We start from the raw sequence: 12,404 nt of genomic DNA, 5'->3' as shown, positions 1-12,404 counted from the left end.
GCGTCGGATGCTGTCGCTTCTTCCATGACGTCAGGTTGTCATGAGTATAAAACATGCAGCCGACACCATTACATCAGCTTTTCTTGCCGTGCAGTGTCTGAAGCAGAAGTAGCATGTAACATAGGGTCATCAAAAATGATTAATTTACAAATGAGCCATTTAAAGTATGTCCTTTATAACACTGTTAGTCTGCCTAAAAGGAAAAAGTGTAGCAAAAGTGTTCAGTTTAAAATCTAAAAGAATTTACTAGTGAAAATATGCTATGAAAACTAGAAATAAGGAAAATGCTTTAGCAAAACATTGAGGGGTGTTTAAAAAAAATTCTTTAGTGTCATTGACTGTTTCTCCGTATGATTTTAATGGAAACTGAGAGAATGAGTTAGAATATAGACAGCTGAAATGGCAAGTTTAGGTTTTATGCCTACAGTCCACCAGGATTAAACAGCAGTGTAAAATATAATGTCATTTTAACTGGAAATCAGAACAGTAAAAAACGTAAATAGATTAGTTTCACAGTGTGTTTATCCAAGTACTTATTTCTCTTTGTGAATTTTAGTAATTTTTGGAATAATTGATTATGTTTGAATCATGTGAGTGATTGAAGGGTATTTAAGTTATTAGTTGTGTAAGTTTTTGATGTGAGAAAGGCCAACATGACCAAAAGAGCTCAACTTTGTTATTAAACATTCGTGGATACATTTTCTGACAATTGGTGGTTATTTTTTGATTTGATGTATTTTTACCATCATCTTAGGACTTTTATCATTTTTGCCCAGTTTGGCTTGTGCCTCTTTGAAAGTATTTCTTCCAGCCATTTCCACATGCATATGCATGAAAATATCCCTGTGATCTCACTACCTTCAATTATGCAGTTCCTTAAAGGAGACTGTTACACACAAGACCTTCAGGAAAAACGGTCATCTATGGGACTTGAAGTTTGGTATAGAAAACTGACCCATGTTCTTTAATCTGCATGTCTTGCAGTTTTCAAATTCCTGATTTGGAAGAAGTCTTTGTTAGCAGGCACATCAGCCAGAAGGATCTGAGTCATAGGCATGGATGTGCAAATAACTTTTCATGATATTCCACTGTGTCTGGCCTGACTTATGGAGAATTCCTTTATGCCAAAGGTGGTCACTGAACTTTCTGAACCAAGCTGTGCAGTTCACTATTGCTAACCCATACTATAAACAGGGAGGGGAATGCTTCACTCCCTGAATGTGAATAAGTAGCTAGTGTGTACTACCCAGATAAAACAAAAACATGGGTGTTTCATGTAAGCTGGTTTTTGCCATTCTCAACTAACAATGAAGGGAAATGAGTGTTTTAGGTAGACAGTTTCCAAGTGAAGGTATTGCACATCTTAATACTCTCACAGCAAAACTACAGGTAGACATGAGACCCCGTTCAGTAAGGGCTACTGACTTTTTTAAATGGGCAAGTTGCCAGTGTGTTCTGATAGCAGCAGTGTGGTACTCACTGTACACATTGTGTGAAAAAATGTAGCCTGAACGTGATCTCCATGAATAGAACAGCCTTTGCCACTGCCATCTTGCAGGGCCCCTTCTTCAGTTCACTTCTAGACACTAACCAATCAGTCCATTAGTTTATAGATCTCAGAATCTCCCCATTGGTTGCGTCTGTCTATAGCAGTGCACAATGTGAAGAAACCTTTTACTTCTGTGTTAAGAACTTGCCCACCTTATTAGCTGTTAAAGCAGGATCACTTCCACAGTAGTATTTCACACCCACATTCCCCTATTTCTGGTTTGGGCATCCCATTGCAAGAGTGGGTACTAGTCCACCCCCACAACACCTTCAAGTTCATACTAAATGCCTCAACAAAGGGCCTGATGCCGCCATGGGTCTGAAGATCTGTTGGAGAGACCGGGCTTGAGACCTTCTTGCAGCTGTGGCAAAGGGATCTGACAAGTGGATTTGTAATATGACAGATGGCCTTTTATTGAATACCAGGGGAGAACTCCCTACATGTACTGTTTGGGGCTAGAAGGGCCTAAAGATGGTGCAAGTCATTATTTATCTTTATACAGGGAGCATGCTGTTGTCCTTGGGAATTGGACATGCACCTGGCCAGGAGGGGTAGTGGTGCAGAACTCTGTCAGTGGTTCAGAAATGGTGCATCTATGCAGAAATAAACCGTGCACTTGCCCTTGATGCAGCCCAAGAATAAGGACTGCAACAGTGAAACTACTCAAGGTATTTATACTTCTGGTAAGTTCCAACACAACTGTAATTTCCTAAAATAATTTATTTTTCATTAAGTATTTAGTTATCTTTTCCCTTGGTCCTGCTGTGGACAAACTTGTGTAGATTTTGTACTTGCAGTTGATTAAAAGACCACCTCAGAATGTTGAAGCATTAGACTCTGAATGTTACATCTTTAGAGTGCTTTTTATATGTCTTGCAGGTTTACTTTCCATTGACTTTATTTTCACTTGTACATTTAGTGGTGTTGATTTTCCCAGTATGTATGCATGCACACCCGTATGCTTGATAGCTTGGTTTATACAGTATAACAATTGTCTGTGTAGTAGCACAGTTTCCTGAAAACAGGATTTTACGTGACCATTAAACTTTTAAGTGTAAATGTGAATTGTGTGGTGTATTGAAAAAGCATCTTGTGCCTTGTCTTTGCATTTGAGCACATTTTCTGTCTTTTTTATTTAGATTGTCATATAATAGTTTAAAATGTGAAACCAGATGCATATTGGACGAGTTTAAAGTTTGAGACCATTTTTTTTCTCATCCCCTTCTGTAGAAAAAATTGGAAAACCTCAAAAGCTTAGACCTTTTCAACTGTGAGGTAACAAACTTGAATGACTACAGAGAAAATGTATTCAAGCTTCTGCCACAGCTTACATACCTCGATGGCTATGATAGAGAAGATAAAGAAGCCCCAGATTCAGATGCAGAAGCATATGTAGAAGGGCTGGAAGATGACGATGAAGATGATGATGGTATGACAAATTTTAAGTGATTAGAAGACTGAGTCAGTCATATCATTGCCTTTTGTATGACAGATTTTCCATGTCTGATCAATAAAACTCTTAAATGTTGAAAGTTGTCCTAAAGTGTAAGATGTTTGAATGTTTGTGTGCTCAAGAAAAGCAAAAATAGTTAACACTAAGCTGAATTTTCTGTCCACACAGGTCCATATTTATAGAATTATGCCCTACACTAGGGCTGCCAGAGCAGGATGTGTCACTTCATGATAATCTTTCCTTTTGCCATGTGTGCCATTGAGTACTTGATACTCAGTGACAGTAATAGGAAACTAGACAACCTTCTGTTTCTTTGTCATACATCATGGTTATTAGTGGAGCAATGTGTTACCTGCAGTGACTTGTCTTCTGTCAGAATTCCACATTAGAAGGAAAAAGTCATGCATCATCTTCCTGTAAATGTTTGGGGCAGTCTTCAGGTTAGAGTTGCTTCTCTTTTTTGTCATTTCTAAAATATATGGCGATGCTTTATCAGCTTCCAAGTCCGTTATCTTTGGAGGTACTGTAGGCCTAAAAGATTGTCTCTCCTTGCATTTTTAGCTTTACGATTACTGCTGACCTTGAAGCTGCTGTCTTTGCTCAGATTGGTCAGTGTTACTGCCTTGCTTTACAAAGGTTGATGGACATCATAATTGAATATCTGTTGCAGTAGCCTAAGATTTGTATGTTTATATGACAGCTAGTATTCAAAGCTTTATGCTGCCTTCTATGTTACCTAACCAGTGAGAGGGTCTCAAGGAGAGTCGTATAGAGTCAATGTTTAGGGTGTAAAATCTTCAAAACTTTTTTTGACATTGAAATGTTCACCTCTTGCTGGCTTCAAGAGATTGACATTTGACCAGTGCCTCATAAATGCCAGGCAGATAAGTACCCTTCTGTGGAAAACCTTTCACAAAACCTTTTTATTTTGAGACTGTTTTTATGGAAAGTGCTTGTTTTGTCTAGGACTTGTGAATTCATGGACTGTCTTAAGACAGTTTTGTCAGAAGACTTGTTTCTCATTTCATGTTTTGTTTAAAGAAAACTTGTTTTTCTCAAATACTTTTTCTAAGTTCTTAATTTTTTTGTAGACGGGGCTGAAACAAGTGATTTGATGTAAATTTTCATTCTATCCTCAGCTGTTCAGTTAGTGTCCGATCTCACTCGGCTGTTACTTTAGCTCGTGGCTACCAAAAAGCTCTAGAGTTTCTTCCTTACCCATAATGCACCAACCCCTAACATACCTCAGATCTCATTGCCGCTTTTCACGAAAAGACAACTTGGTTCTGACTTTTGCCTTGGGGCGATTGCTTTTGGGACAGAGGGAAGCAACGGTCCAGAAGCTTGCCTTCTCTGATCCGTTGTCTTTCTTCTCCTCTGAGCAGTCTGCATTTGAGGTAGTGAAGAGTGTTTTCTGCTCCAGCAGGACAGACTGATCCAACCCCCTCAGGTTTCCCATCTGGTTCCCAGATGTCTCTGTGCTTAGAGCCACATCATTCTGTGCCACAGGTGCAGCCAACCCGAGGCCCCCAGACCACCAAGCAGGGTTTTATAATCTCTTCCAATGCTTCAACAGAGCATCCCACCGCGGAAGTCCCTTGGAAGAGGAAGTGCAGGAGGAACTTGGACTCCTCGCAAGAGTCTGTCATTGAGAATACTGATTTTGATGAAGAAGGATCTCCATGATCATCTCTGGAAGACGTCTCATTTGGAGACATTCTTGAGATCCATAAGCAGAGAAGTGTTTGGTCCTCCAGCATCCCTTCACCAGAGGAATCTGTATAAGTCCTATTCATACGCTGCAGTATGCATAACATGAGGGAGTCCACCTCAGGTAGACTTGTACATCCGGCCATTGTACCAAAGTTAAACTGCTCCTGTGAAGGTTTGTGCGACGAGCTGCGTCACACAGTGTATGTCTGCCATAAGTGGCCATCTGGTATAAAGTGGATGTCAGCATGCACCTCAGAACTCCATTCAGAACCTCAGAACTTTTCTGCCACCGGTTTGTGACTGCCAGCTCCAGTCGTCAGTTGCTTCAGAAAGTGATGATTGTGCTTCAGATAAGTACCCCATAGGGGGGTTTTTGTCGTCTTCCTTGCTACTGTGTTTATTTTTTGTGAGTTAATGTCAGGTAGGAAGGGCAAGTGTCAGTGTGGAAGGCAGATTCCAGATAAGAGACACTCACAAGCTCTGTTTATTTTGCTTAAGCCCAGAGCAAGACCGTATGTTCTGTGACATTTATAAGGCCTTCATCCCAAAGACCCTTAGGAGCTATCTCTCTTCCCTTAGGCTGTATTTGGAAAATCAGTGTCTTAAATGCCTTGCTCGGGATATGGACCTGAGGTGACCCCTTCAGAAGAGCCTCAAACCAAAAAGGCCAAAAAGTCTCGGCCTGAACCATTGGCTGCTCCCTCTGTTCTGGGCGTTCCTCCCAAGGCTGATGAAGGCCTGAAGGCCACATCAGAAACTACGGAGTTTCCTTTGGGTACCCAGGGAGAAGCCTGTTAGCACATCCCAGAGTGAATTGCAGGTGTCAGACTCAGCCACCGGGGGGGAGAGACCATTGCTCATATCCGAAGTTCCACGTGGGGTAGCTCAGATACTAGTAGAGGAAGACGTTCCCTCAGACGTTGTCTAGTGCCATCCAATGTCCAGACCTCCGGCATTCCGGCGTATGTCGGAGGGGCCCAAAAAGAAGAAACAGAAGACAAAGCATATTTCTTCACCCCAGCCAACTTTGTCCTCTGTATCTCCTGACTGGGAAGCCTTTATTCAATGCTGCCTCAGTGCATTCATGGCTTTGTGACGGCCTCAGTCTTCTGTCCAAGCCCCTCTTCCCCCCACTCCTGGGAAAAGACCTGTACAAGAGCTTTCTTCAGAGGAAGAAGGCAGTCCTTGGGGGATGAGTCTTTAGCTTACTCTTCACAACTGGCTTCTCCTCTGGCGTATGCTTCCCCAAAGCAGGAGTCCAATGGCAGAGATTCCACCTAGGGAGGATATCACATTTGGGGAGACTATTGTGCAGATGAAGGATTTCTTTAAATGGGAATGCTATCAGGTCTCTGATACCCAAAAGAGGTATTATGACCTCTTGCAAGTGGAGTCCCCAAATTCCTCTGCCATTCTCCCTGTACTCCCAGCTTTTTTTTTAATGCTTTGCTGCTGCCTCTTCATCTCCAGACACCCAACCTCCGGCCCCTAAGTGCCCTGATAAAGTACTTGAGGACGCAAAGTTTCTCTTCAAGGCCCCTTCAGCTGATCCGTATACTATTTCTGTAGCTGCAGATAAGACTTCCAAGTTGCTACCCCCTCCACATCTGTACTCCCCTCTGATAAAGAAAGTAAATTTATGGAGAAGTTGGGCAAAAAAAAAGTGTACACATTAGCCACTCTGGCTTCTAGAGCCATAAATTACCAAATCCATATGGGAAAATACTCTCTGGTTCTCATGGCTGATGCTTCCAAACTCATTTCAGAACTCTCACTTATCCCTAGTAAGGCTAAAATATCTATCTAGCATTCTAAAGTCCTGTAACCAGGTCACTAGGTACTCGCGTTTAGGCTGTGGGGGCCTCAGCCAGGGAAATAACATCCGGATCTTGTCTTAAGGAGGCATTCTTTGCTTAGGTTGCAGACCCTCCCAGATAATATTAAAGCCAAGCTTATTGACTCCCCTTTAGACAACAAGGCCCTCCTTGGCTCTGCAGCTACAGAGCTTTTCAAAGCCCACCAGGTATAGGGGAAAGAGTCACAAGATCTTAAACACATTTTTGTTTCTCCTATTCCCCGCTTCCAGAGGAATTATCCAGCTAGGACTTCTTTTGTGAGAAAGGCCTCTAAGGACTACACTCCCTGGGGGAAAAGGCCTCTAAGGACTACACTCCCTGGGGGAAAAGGATCCCAGAAAGCAGGCTCCTGCCAGATCTTCCCCTTCCACTCCTTTTCAAAAACAGTTCTTTCAGGCAAAGCCTGGTAGCTTGTGACTACCAGGCCCTAAATCCCAATACTCCACTTTCTCTTCACCTATCCCTATCCTTCCCAGCTTGGAAACTGATAACCCAGGACTCTTATGTCCTTTCAGTTATCAAACATGGTTATTTCATGGTTTGGGAATCCCTGCCAACCTTTCAAGGTATCCCCCCAACCTCCTCTGGGCCAAATGGCTCTCTTCCCTCTTGTCCTGCAATCCTTGCTTTCCCAGGGTACCATCCAGGAGGTGCCCTCAAAATCAATGGGAAAAGGGTTCTATTCAAGAATGTTTCTGGTCCCCAGGAAAGAAGGTCCCTGGAGGTCTGTTAGATTTGAATCATCTGAACACCTTTCTGTAGGTTCCTTCCTTTCGCATGCAAACTCTTCCCACTCTCCTTCCCCTTATTCTACCTCAGGCATACATGGTGTCTTTAGGCATAAAAGATGCATGTCTCCACATTCCTATTCATCCCCTTGTCAGGAAATTCCTGTGGATTCCTCATTTTCAGATGTTTTTCGTGTTTCACTGTTGCAGTCATTACATTTGGGCAATCTGCTGGCAGGTTGCCCTCAGTCGGTCTGATTGACAACGTCTTGGGTCCTGTGTCGGTTGCTGTCCCTTCTTCCATGACGTCAGGTCGTCAGGGGTATAAAACCTGCAGCCGACGCCATTACATCAGTCTTTCTTGCCTCGCAGTGCCCAAAGCAGAAGCAGTTCGCAAGTGCCGGTCGGCCGACTCCTGAAATTTTCGTTTTCGAGTTTCATAACTGAAGTCTTCAACTAAAAGCTAAGTACCCCATTGGAGAAACTTTTTCTTGCTCCTTACTGATGTCAGTAAAAGTTAATAATTGCATTACTTGTGGGAAGCAAATACCTCATAAGGATTTTCATTTGCACTGTATTCCTTACCTAGGCCCTGACCACAATGTACCTTGCTGTCAGTTTTGTGTTAAATTTAATCAACGTATGATTAAACGTCGGTATATTTTTGCTTCTAAATATTTTGGCTCAAGATTTAATTATCTAGAAATGTCGTCTGTTAGCAATCCGACTACTGGAATACCTAAGAAATGCAAAGAAACAGTCGCGGTCCAAAACTGACTACGACGCTTCTAAGCCAGTCGCCAATTCGCTGGTACTGAGTGAGGTGCTTTTGCAGCCCCTGATACCTGCTACTTCTGATTCGCAGGCCTCTACTGAGACCCATTCGGAATCTGGTATGCCGCGAGATGCTTCAGTTATGGAACCCGCGGATGTCTCTACCTTAGATGGGTCCAGAGCCGCTGTGCAGGCACTGGCTTCTGAGGGTGTTTTCAGGCCTACAGATTTGTATTAGACCGACGCCATCTTCAAAACTAAGGTCAAAATCTAAATCTATGTCTAAAAAACGATGCCTGGGCCACATGTGCAGGCCCTTATGCCTAAAAAGCAAATTATCAAAATGGTTCAAGATTTAATTACTCTGATCAGGAGTAGCCAACCCCCTCCTCCTAAGAGGCCTAGGCAAGACCTTGATTATGAATCTTCTGAACAGGATTCTGTTTCTTCTGACTCTTCTAATGAACAGGATTTGTCTATTCCTACTTATGAGGACTCTGATGCAGAAGATTCCATTCCTTCTGCTTCTCCCCCTGAGGATTTTTTCTTTTGGGGAAACTTTACATACCTTGAGGGAACATTTCCACTGGGAAAGTCAGGATTTCTCTGAATCTAAAAAGAGACTTGGGGATTTTCTCCTTCTTCCTTGCATAGGCCTTTGGCTATACCTCCTGTTCTAGACATTGTTGATGTTTTTTCAGTATCTAGTATGGCTCCTGATTCTCTGCCTCCGGCTCCTTGTAAGCTAGACAGATACTACAGGGTTCCTAACTCTGATCCTGAAACCATTTCTCGGGGTCCCAAGGGCATTAAGGCCTCTACTGCTAAAAATCCTACCCCTTCCGATAGAGATTCCAGGGTGCCTGATAGATGGGGTAAGAAGGTTTACACTTCTGCAGCCTTAGCAATCAGGGCTTTAAACTGTCAATTTCATATGCTTAAATATCAACAGCATATCATGGGACTACTTAAACAGAAAATTATGTTAATCTCTGACTGTGTGGAAAATAGATTTACAGGATTTATTGCATTCAGCTGAACAAGTTGGAAAACATACTTTGCAATGTGGTTTTGATTCCTTAGAGGCCTCTTGTAGGGCTGCTGTAACTGGGTCTGTGCTAAGAAGGCATGCTTGGCTCAAAGTGCAAACTCTGACCATGTTAAAGCAAAATTGTTGGATGCTCCTTTACAACAGGACCGTATCTTTGGTAATAAGGCTGAAGACGTGTTTAAAAAGATGGAAGATAAAGCTAAATCTGTGCAAACTGTGAAAGATTTCTTACAAGTGCAACCTCCAAGATTTAGTAAGCACTGGCCTACTAAGAACTGGTCCTTTCCAGTCCCTTCGAGAGCCGCTCAAGTCAAATACAGACATTCCAAAGGCTCCAGGTTTCAGTCACAAGGAACTTTTAGAACAAAACAATAGGGTGCCTCCACCTCTAAATCTGAAAACAACAAGGCACCTCCCTATGATCAACAGTCTCAATGACTTCCCTCTACAATCACCAAGCACTTAACCTTTTAGCCACCCCTTTGGGGGAAAACTGACACTTCATGACACGAAATTGGCAACTTATTACCCAGGACAAATGGGTTTTAAATATAGTATCTCACGGATACAGATTTCATTTCCACACATTGCCAATCCCAAAGGAATGGCCAGACCTGCCCCCAAATCAGTGGGCAGAGGCCCAGAAACACGTTCTGTCCCCCATGAACATGGGGGCTATTCAACCAGTACCAGAAGAGGAAAAGGGACAAGGTTTTTATTAAAGACTTTTTCTGGTATCCAGAAAAGACAAATCATGGCGTCCAAGTCCAATACTGGACTTCTCCACTTTAAACACATTTCTGGACATTCCAAAATTCAATATGCTGACTCTTCAGCAGATGTTCATCGTGTCACACTGCTGCAGTCATTACACTTGGATTATCCTGCCGTCATGCGGTTCTCCAGTCGGCCTGAGTTCCAAAGTCTTGGTCCGGCATCGGTTGCTGTCGCTTCTTCCCTGACGTCAGTGCGCCGGGGGGATAGAAGATGCAGCCGACGCCATTTTCTTCAGTCTTTCTTGCCGCACGGTGCCCGAAGCAGAAGCAGTTTGCCAGTGCCGGTCGGCCGACTCCTGAGATTTTCATTCCGAATCCAGAACCGAAGTCTTCTAAATTGCTAAGTACCCCGTTGGGGAAACTTTCTTGCCTCAGACCGATGTCAGTAAAAGTTAATAATTAGTAAAATGAAATAAACAGTTCACGGAGCTAACAGGGCAAATAAATCTTTTGTCACAGCTGCAACTGCATATGACAATCCATAGAAATGAAGTCCAGTTCTGTTTCTGTATAAAAAAACTCAGGTTTATTCATCGATGGTAAGCGCTTTCACTTAGGAGCTTCTTCAGACCAAGTAAGCCATAAGAACAAGGAACACATGTATATTATAGGCACAACCATATCAATCATTCGATTAACTAATATTAAAGCTACAGACCAAGCACAAACCTATAACTTAAATGCCTGTATGCACTTAAAATATATTTCAAAACAAAAGCCTAATATAATAATTTAATATCTAACATCGACATAGCATAGCGCAAAATGTATAAATACATAACTTACATGTTAAAACAACATACAAACCCCAATGTTTATTTATGTAACCTCCTCCTTTTCAAAACAGGTCTAATTGATGCTCTCTCATTTAAGCCCTTACCCCGATCTGTTTTCAAAATGATGATCCAACATGTTTCTCTGTACTCTGTATATGTTCTAATGTCTCCCTCCCTGACACTCAACCCTTTGCTTCTATAACCCTAAATCTAAAAGTGTGTTGCACTCCCTCTTCCATGACATGTTTAGACAGGGCATTATTAGGAGACTTCTTTTTTATTTTTTATATTATACAAATGTTCTGTCATTCTATTACGTAGTACTCTATTGGTTTTTCCTACATAAAAAAACCCACATGATTCACACTCAGCTAAATAAAGTTAATAATTGTATTTCTTGTGGGAAGCAAATACCTCATAAGGATTTCCACTCCTACTGTATCCCATGCCTAGGTGTAGACCACAACGTCACTGGTTGTCGGTTTTGTGCTAGGTTTAACAAGCGCACTATTAAACGTCTGTTTGATTTTGCCCAACATTATTTTGGCAGAAAATTTAATTACACCATGCCGTCGGAACTTCCGACGACCGGAATTCATAAAAAGCGCAAGGACAGGCATCCGAGGCCCAAAACTGATGACGAGGCCTCTTCTAGGCCTCTCCGGTTTTCAGCGAAGCACCTACGCAGCCCCTGACGACCGCTTCAATAGAACCACAGACCGCCTCCGACTCCCACGTGGAGCTGGCTGGGCTTTCGGACGGTCTTGGTATTCAGATTACCGAACTTAATCCTACAGAGGGAACCGAAGTAGCTAAACAAATCCACAGCTTCAGAGGGTGTTTTCAGACCTATCCAGTTAACCATTAAACCCTCTGTTAAGTCTAAGCCTCCCTTAAAAGCAAAGAAACAGACACAGCAATCTCCAGGGCAGGCTTCCATGCCTAAGAAACAAATGCTAAAAATGGCCGAAGACCTAATCACCCTGATCAGAGGGTCCCACCCCCCTCCAGATAAAAGGCCCAGACAAGATGCAGACTATGAATCTTCAGACCAGGTGTCCATTTCCTCTGACTCATCCTCAGACCTATGGTATTCCTTACCACCCTTATGAGGATTCTGATGCTGTGGAATCTATTCCATTCCATCAGCCTGTCCGCCTGAGAACTACTCCTTTGGGGAGACCTTACATATACCATGAGGGAGCATTTCCACTGGGAAGGCCAGGATTACTCAGAATCCAAGAAAAGGCTCAGAGACTTCCTTTTATTGCCTCAACACAGACCCCTTGCTATTCCGCCAGTGTTAGATATTGTGGAAGATGTATACACTGAATCCAGCTTAAACCCTGACTCCTTACCCCCAGCCCCAGTTAAGCCGGATAGATATTACAGAGTCCCTGACTCTCACAATTTTCTGTACAAAAGCCCTGTTGCTGACCCTGAAACTATTTCTCAGGGACCCAAAGGGATTAAGGCCTCATCAGCTAAGAGCCCAGTCCCCTCTGACAGAGATTCCAGAACATTAGACAGATGGGGCAAGAAAGTTTATACATCTGCAACTTTAGCCATGAGAGCCTTGAATTGCCAGTTTCACATGCTAAAATATCAGCAGTTTTTAATGTCTCAGTTTAAACAAAAGATGCTTCCAGATTCAGATCCTCCTAATTTGAAAGAAATGCAGGATTTATTGCATGCAACTGAACAAGTGGGAAAACATACTTTGCAATG

At 42.6% G+C, this 12,404-nt stretch overlaps 1 protein-coding gene across 3 annotated transcripts in view; it reads left to right on the top strand.

Annotated features, from left to right (window-relative positions):
• Positions 1-12,404, top strand: part of ANP32A (acidic nuclear phosphoprotein 32 family member A) — a 689,281-nt gene that overhangs the window by 274,088 nt on the left and 402,789 nt on the right. For all 3 annotated transcript variants that reach the window (XM_044077675.1, XM_044077674.1, XM_044077676.1), the window contains exon 4: positions 2,780-2,978. In XM_044077675.1, the coding sequence (XP_043933610.1) occupies positions 2,780-2,978 (199 nt within the window). The remainder of the gene's footprint in view (positions 1-2,779; positions 2,979-12,404) is intronic.

Source organism: Protopterus annectens, chromosome 7.part0 (genome assembly GCF_019279795.1).
Source record: "Protopterus annectens isolate FY-2018-M chromosome 7.part0, PAN1.0, whole genome shotgun sequence".
Classification (NCBI taxonomy): Eukaryota; Metazoa; Chordata; order Ceratodontiformes; family Protopteridae; genus Protopterus; species Protopterus annectens.
Note: the sequence above shows the minus strand (reverse complement) of the source record. Positions and strands in the feature narration are given on the sequence as shown.